This window comes from Anomaloglossus baeobatrachus, chromosome 2, assembly GCF_048569485.1.
Source record: "Anomaloglossus baeobatrachus isolate aAnoBae1 chromosome 2, aAnoBae1.hap1, whole genome shotgun sequence".
In the NCBI taxonomy this organism is placed as follows: Eukaryota; Metazoa; Chordata; class Amphibia; order Anura; family Aromobatidae; genus Anomaloglossus; species Anomaloglossus baeobatrachus.
Genome location: NC_134354.1, coordinates 637,228,557 through 637,246,251, shown reverse-complemented (window position 1 = coordinate 637,246,251; position 17,695 = coordinate 637,228,557). Strand labels below are relative to the sequence as shown.

At 47.2% G+C, this 17,695-nt stretch overlaps 1 protein-coding gene across 1 annotated transcript in view; it reads left to right on the top strand.

The window, feature by feature from the left end:
- The window catches only part of CCNT1 (cyclin T1), a 53,521-nt gene that overhangs the window by 23,046 nt on the left and 12,780 nt on the right, over window positions 1–17,695 (top strand). The window contains exons 7-8 of the mRNA XM_075336922.1: window positions 6,490–6,653; window positions 7,081–7,151. Coding sequence (XP_075193037.1) covers window positions 6,490–6,653; window positions 7,081–7,151 — 235 coding nt within the window. The remainder of the gene's footprint in view (window positions 1–6,489; window positions 6,654–7,080; window positions 7,152–17,695) is intronic.

Here is a 17,695-nt window from a genome sequence, read left to right as displayed (position 1 = left end):
CAGGTTCCACTGGACCCCCACTGTGTGCAGTGCTCGGCCCCTATGGCACTTGCTCGGCCGGGGCCTCTGCTGGAGGTGACCCAGGCAGAACCTCCTGTAAATACTGTCCAGGTGACAGGGACGGAGTTTGCAGTCTTTGCTGACAGATTGTCTGTGACTATGACTAAAATTCTTGAAACATTGCAGTCTAGACCAGTACCTCAGGCCATGGACACTGTTAACTCATTGCTCCCCGGTCCCCCTCAGTCGGAACAGCTCCGGGATCCGGGGGTGTCTCTTGCATCCCAGGGTGATGGCTCTGACACGGACGACAGTCCCAGACAGCCTAAACGAGCTCGCTATGAGCGGCCCTCGACTTCATCACACTGGTCAGGGTCCCAGCAGGACTCTCTGTATGATGAGGCGGAGATAGCTGATCAGGATTCTGATCCTGAGACCGCTCTCAATTTGGATACACCAGATGGTGACGCCATAGTGAATGATCTTATAGCGTCCATCAATAAAATGTTGGACATTTCTCCCCCTGCTCCTCCTGTGGAGGAGACAGCTTCACAGCAGGAGAAATTCCATTTCAGGTATCCCAAGCGTAAATTAAGTGTATTTCTGGACCACTCTGACTTTAGAGAGGCAATCCAGAAACACCACGCTTATCCGGATAAGCGTTTTTCCAAGCGGCTTAAGGATACACGTTATCCTTTTCCCCCAGACGTGGTCAAGGGCTGGACCCAGTGTCCCAAGGTGGATCCTCCAATCTCCAGGCTTGCAGCTAGATCCTTAGTTGCAGTGGAAGATGGGGCGGCACTTAAAGATGCCACTGACAGGCAGATGGAGCTCTGGTTGAAATCCATCTATGAAGCTATCGGCGCGTCGTTTGCTCCAGCATTCGCAGCCGTATGGGCACTCCAAGCTATTTCAGCTGGTCTTACACAGATTGACACGGTCACACGTACATCTGCTCCGCATGTGGCACCCTTAACCTCTCAAATGTCTGCATTTGCGTCTTACGCGATCAATGCTGTCCTAGACTCTACGAGCCGTACGGCAGTGGCGTCCGCCAACTCCGTAGTTTTACGCAGAGCCTTGTGGTTAAGAGAATGGAAGGCAGATTCTGCTTCCAAAAAGTGTTTAACCAGTTTGCCATTTTCTCGTGACCGACTGTTTGGGGAGCGCTTAGATGAAATCATTAAACACTCCAAGGGTAAAGATTCATCTTTACCTCAGCCCAGACAAAATAAACCCCAACAGAGGAGAGGACAGTCGGGGTTTCGGTCCTTTCGAGGCTCAGGCAGGTCCCAATTCTCCTCGTCCAAAAGGACTCAAAAGGATCAGAGGAGCTCAGATTCTTGGCGAACTCAGTCACGCCCAAAAAAGACAGCCGGAAGACCCGCTACCAAGGCGGCTTCCTCATGACTTTCGGCCTCCTCTCTCCGCATCCTCGGTCGGTGGCAGGCTCTCCCGCTTTGGCGACATTTGGCTGCCACAGGTCACAGACCGTTGGGTGAGAGACATTCTGTCTCACGGGTACAGGATAGAGTTCAGCTCTCGTCCTCCAACTCGCTTCTTCAGAACTTCTCCACCTCCCGACCGAGCCGATGCTCTGCGGCTAGCGGTGTCCACTCTAAAAGCGGAAGGAGTGGTGACCCCCGTTCCTCTTCTGGAACAAGGTCACGGTTTTTACTCCAATTTGTTTGTGGTGCCAAAAAAGGACGGGTCTTTCCGTCCTGTTCTGGACCTAAAACTGCTCAACAAGCATGTGAAAACCAGGCGGTTCCGGATGGAATCCCTCCGTTCCGTCATCGCCTCAATGTCTCAAGGAGATTTCCTAGCATCAATAGACATCAAAGATGCTTATCTCCACGTGCCGATTGCTCCAGAGCACCAGCGTTTTCTACGCTTCGTTATAGGAGACGAACACCTTCAGTTCGTAGCCCTGCCTTTCGGTTTGGCGACAGCTCCAAGGGTCTTCACCAAGGTCATGGCAGCAGTAGTAGCAGTCCTGCACTCTCAGGGTCACTCTGTGATCCCTTACTTGGACGATCTACTTGTCAAGGCACCCTCTCAAGAGGCATGCCAAAACAGCCTGAACGTTGCGCTGGAGACTCTCCAGAGTTTCGGGTGGATCATCAACTTTTCAAAGTCAAATCTCACCCCGACCCAATCGATAACATACCTTGGCATGGAGTTTCATACTCTCTCAGCGATAGTGATGCTTCCGCTGGACAAACAGCGTTCACTACAGACAGGGGTGCAATCTCTCCTTCAAGGCCAGTCACACCCCTTGAGACGCCTCATGCACTTCCTAGGGAAGATGGTAGCAGCAATGGAGGCAGTCCCTTTCGCGCAGTTTCATCTGCGTCCACTACAATGGGACATTCTCCGTCAATGGGACGGGAAGTCGACGTCCCTCGACAGGAACGTCTCCCTTTCTCAGGCGGCCAAGGAATCTCTTCAGTGGTGGCTTCTTCCCACCTCATTGTCAAAGGGAAAGTCCTTCCTACCCCCATCCTGGGCGGTGGTCACGACGGACGCGAGCCTGTCAGGGTGGGGAGCGGTTTTTCTCCACCACAGGGCTCAGGGTACGTGGACTCAGCAAGAGTCCACCCTTCAGATCAATGTTCTAGAAATCAGAGCAGTGTATCTTGCCCTACAAGCCTTCCAGCAGTGGCTGGAAGGCAAGCAGATCCGAATTCAGTCGGACAACTCCACAGCGGTAGCATACATCAACCACCAAGGTGGCACACGCAGTCGGCAAGCCTTCCAGGAAGTCCGACGGATTCTAACGTGGGTGGAAGACACGGCTTCCACCATTTCCGCAGTTCACATCCCAGGCGTGGAAAACTGGGAAGCAGACTTCCTCAGTCGCCAGGGTATGGACGCAGGGGAATGGTCCCTTCACCCGGACGTGTTTCAGGAGATCTGTCGCCGCTGGGGGATGCCGGACGTCGACCTGATGGCGTCACGGTACAACAACAAGGTCCCGGCTTTCATGGCACGGTCTCACGATCACCGAGCTCTGGCGGCAGACGCCTTAGTTCAAGATTGGTCGCAATTCCGGCTACCTTATGTGTTCCCACCTCTGGCATTGTTACCCAGAGTGCTGCGCAAGATCAGGGCCGACTGCCGTCGCGCCATCCTCGTCGCTCCAGACTGGCCGAGGAGATCGTGGTACCCAGATCTGTGGCACCTCACGGTAGGCCAACCATGGGCACTACCAGAACGACCAGACTTGCTATCTCAAGGGCCGTTTTTCCACCTGAATTCTGCGGCCCTGAACCTGACTGTGTGGCCATTGAGTCCTGGATCCTAGCGTCTTCAGGATTATCTCGAAATGTTATTACCACCATGAGGCAGGCTAGAAAACCATCCTCCGCCAAGATCTACCACAGGACGTGGAAGATATTCTTATCTTGGTGCGCGGCTCAGGGAGTTCCTCCCTGGCCTTTTGCATTGCCTACTTTTCTTTCCTTCCTGCAATCCGGGTTGGAAAAAGGTTTGTCGCTCAGCTCCCTTAAAGGACAAGTCTCAGCGCTATCTGTATTTTTTCAGAAACGCCTAGCACGACTTACTCAGGTGCGCACGTTCCTGCAAGGAGTTGGTCATATCGTCCCTCCTTACAAGCGGCCGTTAGAGCCCTGGGATCTGAACAAGGTTCTAATTGCTCTCCAGAAGCCGCCTTTCGAGCCTATGAAGGATGTTTCCCTTTCTCGTCTTTCACAGAAAGTGGCTTTTCTAGTAGCGGTCACGTCTCTTCGGAGAGTGTCCGAGCTAGCGGCGCTCTCATGCAAATCTCCCTTCCTGGTGTTTCACCAGGACAAGGTGGTTCTACGTCCGGTTCCTGAGTTTCTCCCTAAGGTGGTATCCCCCTTTCATCTCAATCAGGATGTCACATTACCTTCCTTGTGTCCTCATCCAGTTCATCAATTTGAGAAAGGTTTGCATTTGTTGGATCTGGTCAGAGCACTCAGGATCTACATTTCCCGCACGGCGCCCTTACGCCGCTCGGATGCACTCTTTGTCCTTGTCGCTGGTCAGCGTAAAGGGTCGCAAGCTTCCAAATCCACCCTGGCTCGGTGGATCAAGGAACCAATTCTTGAAACCTACCGTTCTGCGGGGCTTCCGGTTCCTTCAGGGCTGAAGGCCCATTCTACCAGAGCCGTGGGTGCGTCCTGGGCATTACGGCACCAGGCTACGGCTCAGCAGGTGTGCCAGGCGGCTACCTGGTCGAGTCTGCACACCTTTACCAAGCATTATCAGGTGCATACCTACGCTTCGGCGGACGCCAGCCTAGGTAGACAAGTCCTTCAGGCGGCGGTTGCCCACCTGTAGGACAGGGCTGTTTGACGGCCCTATCACGAGGTATTATTTTACCCACCCAGGGACTGCTTTTGGACGTCCCAATTGTCTGGGTCTCCCAATTAGGAGCGACAAAGAAGAAGGGAATTTTGTTTACTTACCGTAAATTCCTTTTCTTCTAGCTCCAATTGGGAGACCCAGCACCCGCCCTGTTTTCTTAGGGATTTTTGTTTTTTTCGAGTACACATGTTGTTCATGTTGAATGGTTTCAGTTCTCCGATGTTTCTTCGGATTGAATTTGTCTTTAAACCTGTTATTGGCTTTCCTCCTTCTTGCTTTTGCACTAAAACTGAGGAGCCCGTGATCCCACGGGAGGGTGTATAGCCAGAAGGGGAGGGGCCTTACACTTTTAAGTGTAATACTTTGTGTGGCCTCCGGAGGCAGTAGCTATACACCCAATTGTCTGGGTCTCCCAATTGGAGCTAGAAGAAAAGGAATTTACGGTAAGTAAACAAAATTCCCTTCTTTTTTTATATCTCTGCACAAGTCCTTCAGATCTACTGAACAGTATTTTTTTTTCATCAATCAAGATTTTATTGAATATTACAAAAGTATAAACAATCACTTTCCAAGATAAATAAAGACTCTTCTCCAATCCGTCATATGCCTTAACATCTGGTCAAACAAAACCATATTTCATTCAATAATGAAAACCAAGTAAGCGATTAAGAAACACAAAAGAAAGAGAAAAGAGCCAAAGAAAAAAGCACAGTAAAGATATTAACCCCTTAACGACCGCGGGCCGTAAAATTACGTCCTAAATGACATAATCTTACTGCCCGCGGTCCTCCGGCGGCAGCATGCCGCGATCGGCACACATCTCAGCTGATTTTCACAGCTGAGATGTGTGCCTGCTAGGCACGAGCAGAATCGTTATCTGCTCGTGCCGATTAACCCCTTATAATGGCGCTGTCAATACATGACAGCGCCATTATAAGCGCAATCGCGGTAAAGTTTTACTTACCGCCAAAACCGGAAGTCACGTGACGCGATCACGTGACTCCCGATAGTTGTCATGGTAGTACAGGGTCATGTGATGACTCCTGTACTACACATGAATTGGTTTCACTTTCGCTGTGCCCGGGGCACAGCAAAAGAGAAAGACAGCGTATCTGCTGTTTACAGCCTTCCAGCTGTGATCAGCAGATACTGCAGAGCGATCGGAATGCTGATCGCAATAGCCCCCTAGGGGGACTAGTAAAAAAAAAATTAAAAAAAAAACAAAAAAACCTAAAAGTTCAAATCACCCCCCATTCGCCCCATTAAAAATTAAAGGGTTAAAAAAATAAAAAATATACACACATTTGGTATCGCCGCGTTCAGAAACGCCCGATCTATCAAAATATAAAATCAATTAATCTGATCAGTAAACGGCGTAGCGGCAAAAAAATTCCAAACGCCAAAACGACGTTTTTTTGTCGCCACAACTTTTGCGCAAAATGCAATAAGAGGCGATCAAAACGTAGCATCTGCGCAAAAATGGTACCGTTAAAAACGTCAGCTCGAGACGCAAAAAATAAGCCGTCATTGAGCCTAAGATCCCGAAAAATGAGAACGCTACGGGTCACGGAATATGGCGTAAAACGTGCGCCACTTTTTTCGGACAAACTTCCGATTTTTTTTTAACCCCTTATATAAAAGTAAACCTATACATGTTTGGTGTCTACGAACTCGCACTGACCTGAGGCATCACACCCACACATCAGTTTTACCATATAGTGAACACAGTGAATAAAATATCTCAAAAACCATAGTGCTATCGCACTTTTTTTGCAATTTTTCAGCATTTGGAATTTTTTTGCCATTTTCTAGTACACAATATGGTAAAACTGATGGTTTCATTTAAAAGTACAGCTCGTTCCGCAAAAAATGAGCCCTCACATGACCATATTGACTGAAAAATAAAAAAGTTACGTCTCTCAGAAAAAGAATGGCGAAAAAAAAAAACGGAAAGCGAAAAATCGGCCGGTCGTGAAAGGGTTAAGGAGAGAAAAATAGATAAAGAAAGAAGGAGAAGGCAGGAGGGGGAGGGGAGGGGGATCCTAAGAATCTCACGTTAGACAATATGTCCCGTACTGAACAGTATTTTAACACTTGAGGTGCCTGGTACTAAATATGAGCTTTCTTTTTCTGTAGTCTGCATTTAACTACGTTCAGCCTCCAATACACTCCTCCAGTAGTCGCGTGTGTCTGCATCCACTTGGCTTGTAAGTGGTCTAACTGGGAGATCCCTGTGTCAACAGACGGGAAGCCATGGTGGGAGTATGTGGATGTGACAGTGACACTGAAGCTATTGGATGGTTTGTATTTCTTATTCTATATATTGTTTATTAAAGCATCCTATTATTTAGGTTGTAAAAATGTTCTGATGATGCATCTGTATATGTACGTTAGATGTATTGTAACCAGAACGGTGGCCTCCCTGCATGTTTTAGGCTCTGTATCTATATTCTCTGTATTCTTTGCGTCTCTTTAAATAATACATATAATAATAATGTTCATATTTGATGTTATTGTTTCTAGCAATTTAATGTAGGTTGCATTTTAATGCATATTTTGCTATAAACAACACTGTAGTTTTGAAGATTGAATAATACCTTGATGTGAATATAAAATGTACACAAACTGATGCATGTAAGGTAAGCATACGCGGTGTGTAAGTTGACAAGACATTGATTTGTGTGGGGTGTAGCCATGACTTTAATGATATCTTTACTATACTTGCAGAACTGACTCATGAATTTCTCCAAATATTGGAGAGAACGCCCAGTCGTTTGAAACGTATAAGAAACTGGAGAGTAAGTCTGCTAATAGTATATCAGTATAGTAATTGATGTATGTAGGACTGGTGCCCAAATGTAAGAATATTGGTGTATGGTTACAAAAGAAAGCCCCATCTATCCTGCTTGGTCCTCCTGGACAGGTGTATATAAAACTTGGTAATGCAGAGACCCCTGGATAGGTTTGCACATCACGTATTTGGTCCAGACTTCTAACTGAAAATCTGCAGTGTTTCTGCTACTAATACTTGTGCATATGCTTTGCACTTTTTCATTAGTTTTTCTGTGTTTTGTCTTTCCAAAACACAAGAAAAAAAATTCCAGCCCTGCTACTTCACTTGTGGACTTAAGCGGGCTTTACATATATCTATATATAGATATCTATATATATATATATATATATATCTTATATATATCTAAAGCCTGCTTTACACCTTAGGATCCAGCATACGATATCGTATGCGATCGTATACGCCCCCATCGTATGTGCGGCACGTTCAATTTGTTGAATGTGCCGCACATACAAGTAACCCCCCGTCACACGTACTTACCCGTCCATACGACCTCGATGTGGGCGGCGAACGTCCACTTCCTGGAGTGGGAGGGACGTTCGGCGTCACAGCGACGTCACGCGGCAGCCGGCCAATAGAAGCGGAGGGACAGAGCTGAGCGGGACGTAAACATCCCGTCCACCTCCTTCCCTCCACATTACCGGACGGGAGCCGCAGGACGCAGGTAAGATCTGTTCATCGTTCCCGGGGTGTCACACACTGCGATGTGTGCTACCCCAGGTACGATGAACAATCTGACGTTCAATTCATGAGGAATGAACGATGTACGTGCGATGAACGTTTTACCGTTCAATCGCAATCGCACGTAGCTGTCACACACTGCAATGTACCTTACGATGCCGGATGTGCGTCACTTACGACGTGACCCCGCCGACACATTGTAAGATACATTGCAGCGTGTAAAGCGGGCTTTACGAGATTGCGGGGTCACATCGTAAGTGACGCACATCCGGCATCGTTAGTGATATCGTAGCGTGTGACCGTTATGAACGAGCAGAAATACTCACCTTCTTGTTCATCGTTGACACGTCGCTCATTTTCTAAAAATTGAATGTCCTGTTGTTCGATGTTCCCGAGGCAGCACGTATCGCTCCGTGTGACACCCTGGGAACGATGAACACAGCTTACCTGCGGCCCGCCGGCTATGTGGAAGGAAGGAAGTGGGCGGGATGTTTACGTCCCGCTCATCTCCGCCCCTCCGCTTCTATTGGCCGGCCGCTGTGTGACGTCGCTGTGACGCCGAACGTCCTTCCCTCTTCAGGAAGTGGATGTTCGCCGCCCACAGCGAGGTCGTTTGGGAGTTAAGTACGTGTGACGGGGGGGTTACAGCATTGTGCGACATGGGCAACAAATTGGGGGCGGGTACGATCGCACGACATATTGAAACGTGTAAAGCAGGCTTTAGGGTCTCCATTGAAATGAATAGGTAAAATCTGCTCCAAAAGATGCTTCTGTGCACCAAAAAAGTCACTTTCCTTGCAGATTCCTAAAAAATGCAATATGTGGATAAGATTAGGATAAAACTCATTCACTTTGCTGGTGCTGTCAAATACTGCGGACTTTGTGTGGAAATATGTCACCAATGCACAGCGTGTGAATCTAGCCTTATCAAATGAGTCATTAGTAGATTAACCACTTAATGACCCAGAAATTTCTTCTGTTTGTTTTAATGTTTTGTTTATTGAACCAATATTAACAAAATGTATGCACATAACAAAAAGCATAGACATCACTAGCATCACAGTTAAACTAAATTGCATTAAACCGTCTTCCAGGTACAATGTCGTCTGTGGGATAGGATCTCAGATCGATTAAAAGTCATTATATCAGGCGAGTAGTGGAAGGCGAGCCAGTCCATGCCTTGCTCTCATAACATTATAAAAAGGAGGAACAGTTTTATCCTTTTTTTTTATTTAAAGGAGAAAAAATAAAGGAGAAAACACATAGAGGAAACAAGAAAATAGAAGGGGTGGGAATCACTGAGGATTCTGAAAAAAGCCTTTCAGCACCTACAGCTCAGTTTTAGGAAGGGAGATAGAGGGTCTAAGAGATTTGAGAAAGGGAGAAGAGATAGGGGGGGAATGGAGTAGGAAGAGGGTGTTGGTCTAGGGTCCATTCATCATATGTCCATAGTAATCAGGACTAGGTTATCAGCTCCCTCGGTCCCCTAATGGGGGGGAGAAGACGACCTAGGTTTCTTTATGGCATCTCCTGCGCAATCGCCGTCAAAAAAGAAGGTTTGGATTTGTAGTCCTTCCAGGCCTTCCAAACTTGCCCAAAGAAGAACAATTGTTGTCGTGAGAGGGCAGAGAGCTCCTCCGCGTAGTATAGTTGGTAAATTTTCTGTAACAGCTGCGAGATGGTGGGTATCATAGTCGTGCGCCACAATTGAGCAATCAGCAGTTTGCAGGCTGAGCTCACAAAAGACACCAGTTTCGAGTTAGCCTTATCGTTAGGCCACAATGGGAAATTTAGTAGCAGATGCATGGGTTCTGGGCCCCCCTGCTTGTTTGTAAGGTCAAAAATCAGCCGGATTGCCATCTTCCAGAATATCTGGAGGCGAGGGCACGTCCACCAAATGTGCAGATACGTTCCTCTATCCCCCTCACATCTCCAGCAGAGATCCGAAGAGACAGACTGCCAAGTAGCGGCCGTGTCCGGGACTATGTACCATCTCGCAACTACTTTGAAGGAACTCTCTTGAACCCTCACACAACATGACGGTCCATGCGAGGCACCGTAAATTTGGCTCGTTTGAGCGTCAGTAAATGTGGTGTTCAGATCTTTTTCCCACTTCAATATGTAAGCTCTTTTTACTACCAATTCTTTTGTAAGTAGAGTGTTATATAAGCGAGATAAGATTTTTTTAGGAGACCTTGTTTGCGAGCAATATGATTCAAATGTGGTTAAGGGTCTAGTGAGGTTGGACTGTGACAGTAATGGTTGAATTGTGCGTTTTATTGTCATATAATGAAGAAATGTGAGTTTAGAAAGGAGGGGGATCTCACCCATCTCCTGCCTCGAGACCAAAGAACCGTCTTTTAGGAGATCTATAGCTGGGATCTTTGCATTACTTAGATATGGAGGTTTCGCGGTGTTGGCGAGATTCAGGCTGGAGTCTAGTATATCGGAGATTAGGGTAAGTGGTGAAAGAGGAGGGGCCAGGAGCTCTATGTTACGATTCCAATTGTCCAGAAGTGTTCTAGTCAGTTCGTTGGTACAGAATCTTTTATTTCCCTGACAGGGGGGCGAGTAAAAGAGCTCGTAAGGTGGATGGGGCCAGGTGTTCCTCTATTGTCGTCCACAACTTATTCGGAGGGCATCTGACCCAGTCTACTGCTCTAGAGAGGACAGCAGCTTTATAATATATGGATATGTTGGGGAGTCCCATTCCCCCTTTGTCCTTTGGGAGACTTAGAGTGTGAAAATTGATTCTTGGTTTGTGCTTGTTCCAGATGTAATTGGAAATTAAAGAATTACATTGAGAAAGGAAAGATTTGGGGACTGGTATAGGTAACATTTGAAAAAGGTATATGAATTTTGGGAGTACGATGCTTTTGATTAGATTTTTCCGGCCTATCCAAGAGATGAAAGGCGCTTTCCAAGAGGCTATTTGCGTGGTGAGTTTGGGGAGGAGAGGCTTATAATTTAGGTCGAAGAGTGATTTGGGGGCTTTCCCTATTTTGATGCCGAGATAGGTAATGTGGCTTTTTGGCCATCTGAATGGGAACGACTTCTGGAGACGTTTGATGACGTTGCTCGGGATGTTTAGACTCAGTGCTTCAGATTTGGAGAGATTGATTTTAAAGTTGGACCATTGGCTGTATTCTTCTAGTGTGTTCATGAAGGCAGGGAAGCCTCTTTCGGGTCTGGACATTACTACCAACAAGTCATCAGCAAAGGCGGCGGACTTGTGGTGAATCCCCTGTAGGTTAATCCCCTCAATTCCCTGATTTTGTTGGATGGAGCATATCAATGGCTCCATTACCATGACAAAGAGTAAGGGGGACAAGGGGCATCCCTGTCTGGTTCCATTCTTGATGTCGAAGGGGTCAGTCAGCGTGTTATTTATTTTGATTCTGGCTGTGGGGGATGTGTACATCTGTAGTATTGCATGTATGACAATCTGAGGAAAATGAAAAGCCTCCAACGTGCCCCGCAAGAAGGTCCAGTCCACCCTATCGAATGCCTTCTCGGCATCCGTTCCCAAAAGTACAAGGGGCAAGCTCCGGGTCCTAGCATATTGCATTAGATGAAGTAAGCGTAGCGCATTATCCTTCCCTTCTCTTCCCCGTATAAATCCGGATTGCTCCGGAGATATAAGGTCAAGAAGGATTTCCGCAACCCGGTTAGCGATTAAGCTAGCGTAGATTTTTAGGTCCACATTCAAAAGCGAGATGGGCCTGTAACTTCCACAGCTTTCCGGGTCCTTCCCTTCCTTATGTATTAATGATATGTGGGCTTCCAGAGCTTGTTTGGGAATAGGATCACCCAGGAGTAGAGCATTGCATGTTGCCAGGAGGTTGTCCCCCAAGATATCGAAGAACTTTTTATAATATATGGTTGGTAGGCCATCTGGGCCTGGTGCTCTTCCCATGGGGCATCTGGACAAGGTGGACTGAACCTCAGCACGAGAAAATGGTTTTGTCAGGGATTCTTGTTGTGCTTTGGAGAGTGTCGGGAGGTTTAGATTGGCTAGGTAGTTATGTATGCCGCGTTTTCTCTTGTCTGTTTCTGTTGTTGACTCTTCTGGCCGGGATTGATATAAGCTGTTATAGAATTGTAAAAATTCATTTGAGATTTGGGAATAATCCTGGGTGCGATGTCCCTGTGGTGTTTTGAGTGTATGTATAAACGTGCGAGCCTGTTTTGTTTTTATTAGTGACATCATAAGTTTGGAGGCTTTGTCCCCATGTACAAATATGCGGTTTTTCCAGCTCAAATGTAACTTGGCCGATTGTTTGTTGAGTATGTCTCTCAGTGCCACCCGTTTGGCAGTCAATAATTCTAAAGTCTGTTGGGACAGAGATTTTTTGTGTTGGGTTTCCAATATAGTTATATCTTCATATAGATTTTGTAGGATTAGTTTCCTCTGTTTATTAAGGTGTGAGGAAATGGAAATCAGTTCCCCCCTTATGACCGCTTTATGTGCTTCCCACAAAAGTGGTGCTTTGATGTCTTGCGTCTTATTCTCCGCAAAATAGTTGCGGAGACGATCAGAAATACGTTTCCTGTTGTCTTCTGAGGAGAGAACTGACTCATTTAACCTCCATGTGCGGTGAATCAGATATGCCCTCTGTAGTGTGAAACTTGCCGTGACATAACCGTGATCAGAGTGTGGCGTAGATTGGATTGTTGTGTCAGTGACGTTAGGTAGTAGAAACCTGGGTAAAAAAATGTAATCTATCCTGTGATATGATTTATGGGGGTGAGAAAAGAAGGTAAAATCTTTGGTTGTTGGATGTTGTAGTCGCCAGACATCAGTCAAGGATAGAGAGAGGAGAGCAGTTTTGACTCGAGAAAGGTCCCTGAGTGATATGTGGCTCTTTTTTGAGGTTGAGTCTAATTTTGGTTCCATAGCTACATTAAAGTCTCCACAGAGTATTGGAATGCCTTCCGAAAAGGTCTTGAATTTTTTGAGTGTGGAAAGCAGCCATCTCACCTGTTTGACATTTGGAGCATAAATATTTCCCATAGTTACCATTGAACCCGCTAATAGGCCTTTAACAAAAATGAACCGGCCCTCCGGATCAATTACTTCATGTTGGGGTAAAAAGGGTATGTCTTTGGCGAATGCTATTGACACCCCTTTAGTCCGTTTATTTGGAGAGGGAGCATGAAACCACGTATTATAGTATGCTTTTTCAAAGCTTGGAATTTTGCCTTTGCAGAAGTGTGTTTCTTGTAGAAAGATTATGTCAATATGTTTCTTGTGAAAATTAGATAAAGTTTGTGCCCTTGGTATGGGGGAATTCAACCCATGAGCGTTAAAACTTGTCACATTAAATACCTTATGTTGTGTCTGCATAGTGACGATTGCGGGTGGATGACTCTTTTTCCGGTGGGGTGAATGGACCAGACCCACGACCATGCTGGGAAAGAAGGGAGCAGAAGAGATGGGGGATGGAGAAAAGATCAGATAAAGAACAAAATGTTAAAGTCAACAATAACAACATTTTCAACATCTAGATAAGAATAGATACGCATCAAGAGGGAGCAGAAAGTGTAGAACCCCTAAAGTGACTTCATGCTTTTAACATGCATAAACAATGATTGGCAATAATAGGCTTGAGCCTAGGCCTTCTCATGGGGCTTGCTTTCTGAGTTCGTCTGGAGCTTCTGTGCCGCATTGCGTCTAGGCCTTTGGGCCTTCGGGATGACGCTGTGCCAGGGTGACGGCTCTGGAAGTTGCTGTAGCGCAGTTGCTGAACTATGGATTTCTAATTCAGGATATTTCTCCAAAGTAATCCCCAGATCTTCGCAGATTTGCCAAATTTCGCCTGATGTTTTGCCTTGATAGTGTTTCCCTTTTGCTGTTATTGCAATGCCAAATGGATATAGCCAGCGGTATGGGAATTGGCGTTGGCGTAGCTCTTCTGTGAAGGGTTTCAGTATTCGCCTCTTGGTCAGAGTGGTGGCAGCTAGATCTTGGAAAATCCTGATTTCGGAGTCTTCATATTTTATGGTGCCAGCTTCCCTTGCTTTTTTGAGAATGAGCTCCTTAATACGGTAGTCCATGAAACGGCAGATGACATCTCTTGATGGTTCCCCCTGCCTGGGACGGGGTCTCAAAGATCTATGGGCTCTGACCAGCTCTATCGGTGGTACAGGGTCAGTGTCTATCAGGTCGGAGAAGATGCTTAGAAGAGCTGGGGTCAGGGCTTCGTTTACTACCGTTTCTGGGAGACCTTTTATTCTGAGATTGTTCCGCCTCTCCCTATTTTCATGATCCTCCAGAATAGTATGGATTTGGTTGACACTATCTTCTTGTTGGTGAAGACAAGAGATGATGGCGTTGGATGTTGTGGTGATCGTGGCCTGGGAAGCTTCCAGTGTTTCCACTCTGTGGCCTATCTGGCCAATATCCTGTTTGATGTGAGAGAGCTCCTTCACTACCGGTTCCAAGGCTTTGTTGAGAATCCGTTTGATAAAGGACCTGGAGATTGGGAGGCTCTTGCTAGAATCCATGTCCTCTGCGTCACTATCGTCATCCTCCATTTCTTGTGTGGTATTAGCAGATGAGTTTTGAAGACATTCAGCCCCCGCCTCTGCTGGCAGGAGATGTTTTTTTGAGGAACTTGTCAACATCTGCTTGGGTCGTGGTCACCGCTGGTTTAGGCAGAGCACTGGCCATTTTATTACCGAATTTGACCATGTCGAAGTCAGCTCTTATGGTATTATGTTATATCGAGTATAATGGGGGTCCGGTCTCTCTGCTCCCTCTGAGCAGTGTGGGGTGCACCGCTTTACATGCCCCTGTGGGGGGGGGGGGGTGTCAGATGGACTGTGCTTTTTTATATAATGTAGGACCACTTGGATGTCCTCTATGCTCCCTCTTCTGTGTTTTCCCGTCAGCAGCCCCTGGGTCTAGGAAGATATATGGCTCCGGGTCTGGGAATATTGCTAAAGAGCCCTTCTTGTGACCCTAAATGCAAAAGTCTCATCCCTGGCAGACCCTCAGGTAGTAGAGAAAGGGGTGGGGTGTCTCTTGATATGTTGTGGATGCAGCCCTTTTGCTGTGAGGGGGGGGGGGGGCTCTCTGTTCAGGACTCCCCCAGGTTCCCCTATCCGGTACCTGAGTGCGGCTTCACCACGGGCCCGGGCCTGGCAGCCTTCTGACTCCCAGGCAGGCGTGCGACGTTCTGCTGTGGGAGCGGGGGGGGGGAGAAGAAGGACGTCGTCCCAGTGAATGAGGGTCGTGGTGGGGTATGTCCCGGACTCTCCTGGGTCTCCCTGGGTGGGCGCGCGGGCGCGAGAGGGCGTCCGGAGGTGCGGAGATATTCACTTACCGCCCGAACTCCTCTCCGGTCCCGGCAGGGTTTCTCAGAGCGTCACCTTCAGCTGTCGCGAGGATTCCGGTCGGGACTTCAGATCTCCCGGCGGCCTCCGGAAGGCCCAACGTGTCTCACCGCCCTCCCCGCTCCGGCTCTTTCTGTCTGATGGCCGGGCAGACGGCTGTCTCTTCTCCACTCCCTGTAGGCCACCTGGTCCGTGGCCTGCGGCTGTGCGTTTGTCGCGCCTGCCTCTGGTCCGCGGGATCAGGAAGGGGAGTTCAGGACTCCAAGATGGCGGCGGTCCCCCTCCTCCTTTCTCTGACTGCCGGACTTGCTGGCTTATGAGGCCGATTCTGGGGGGTGGGGTGGCGGCTCAGTGCGATCCCAATTAGCTCTGCCTGGGCCCCCTGCCGCCGTCTGGGTCGCCTCTGCACAAGTACTCCTCGTCTCCGGGAGTGTTACTGCTTAGGCCCTGCGGCCTGCTGCGTGGTTCCCGACCTCAGCCTCGAGGAGCCTCCACAGGGTCCCAGCGCTGATGTAGCTGTCCAATTTAGGATCACCTTCTGTCCGCCCGGTCTCCGTGGCATAGGTGGAGGGTCTTGGACTGACTATTGACGGCTGGAGGGCTGGATGCTATCAGATGGTCAGGAGCTCCCTCATGCACGTCTGCTTCTGACCGCGGCCATTTTGGACTCCCCAGAAATTTCTTCTGTTTGCACCTTTTGGTTTTTTTTTCCTCCCTTATTTCTTGGAGCCAAAATGTTTCCGTCAACATAGCCATAGAGGTCTTTCTTTTTGTAAGACCAATTGTAGTTCTGAACGACACCACACATTTTACCAAAAGAAGTATCAAATTCTGGGAAAAATGTATGAAATTTGAAAAATAACATTCTGATACCTGGAACTTTATTTTTTCATTTATAGTGCTGTTAAGGCTTGTTTTTATACATGCAGAGCTAATTTATTTGGATACCATTGTGGTGCTCAAATGGTGTTTTTATTGCATTTTTTGGGTAAAGTGCAGCGATTAAAAAGTGGCATTTCCACGTTTTTTGGTTTTTTTTTGGAGGGGGGTGCATTTCTATGTTTAATGCACAGTTTCAATCATTTTATATTTTGAGTGGAGTTTTTTGGACACCTCTACAGCAAATATGTTTATTCTTTTAATTTAGTAATTTAATTACTTTATTTTTTTATTAGTCACCTTAAGGTACTCGATTGTTTGATGCTTATACTATACACTTCAATTCAATGGTGTTCCAGTATATTCAAGAATTGTGGTTCTCCAATGAAGCTCAGTATATGGCTGAGTTTAAAGGGCACCTGTCAGGTGCAATATGCACCCAGAACAACAAGCGGGTCTGGGTGCATATTGCTAATCCCTGCCTAAGTATCCCAGCCTATTGTAGCATAAATAAAGAGATCTTTAGAAGAAGTATTTCTAAAGATCCTTTATCATATACTAATGAGTGACATAACAGCCAGGGGCCTACTGAAAGGGCCCTGTAATTTCCATTTTTGGTCCTCCTGTTACAGGGAACCTGTCAGGTCCTGTATATACCAAGAACCAAGAGCGGTTCTGGGTGCATATTGCTAATTCCTGCCTAGCAGTTCCAGCCTATTGTAGCATAGATGAAGGAATCTTTAGAAAAACTATTTCTAAAGATCCTTTATCATATGCTAATGAGTCCAGGGACTAGTCGCAAGAGCATTATTTCCCTTGGCTAGTCGGCCCCCTTAGCATGTAAGCCCGTCCCTGTGGGTGTGCTAACATACTAATAAATGCGCAGCATCAGCGACATGGTCGATCTCACCTCTGTGCTGCCGCCCGACACAGGATTTCAGCTCAGTGCGCATGATCAGAAGTCCCGGACTTCCGGTCGTGTACTATGAAGCCGGGCGTACGCGCTACAAACTGGTGTAGTGCACATGACTGGAAGTCCAGGGACATTCTGATCATGTGCATTGAGCCAAAAGCCAACGGTGGCAGCAGAGAGGTGAGAGTGACCATAATAGTTTTTCTAAAGATTCCTTTATCTATGCTACTATAGGCTGGAACTGTTAGGAAGGAATTAGAAATATGCACCCAGAACCGCTCTTGTTTCTGGGTGTATACAGGACCTGACGGGTTCCCTGTAAAAGGAGGACCAATATGGAAGTTACAAGGCCCAGGGGTGGGATTCAAATTTTTAACAACAGGTTTTCTGTAAACCCCGCCCATTTGAAAACCACACCCATTCTGTAACAATACCCATTTTTGTTAGCCACACCCATTTTTACACACGTTCCTCAACCAAAAAATACAAGTAATTTAAAGCAAAATCTCTTTCCCCTTCTTACTCTCCTGTCCAGTACCAGTTGTTCCAGTCACTCTCAGTCATATTGTGTTAAATGTTTTTCTTTTTCGCTCCTAATTGGGAGACCCAGACAGTGGGTGTATAGCTACTGCCTCTGGAGGCCGCACAAAGAACTACACTTAAAAGTGTAAGGCCCCTCC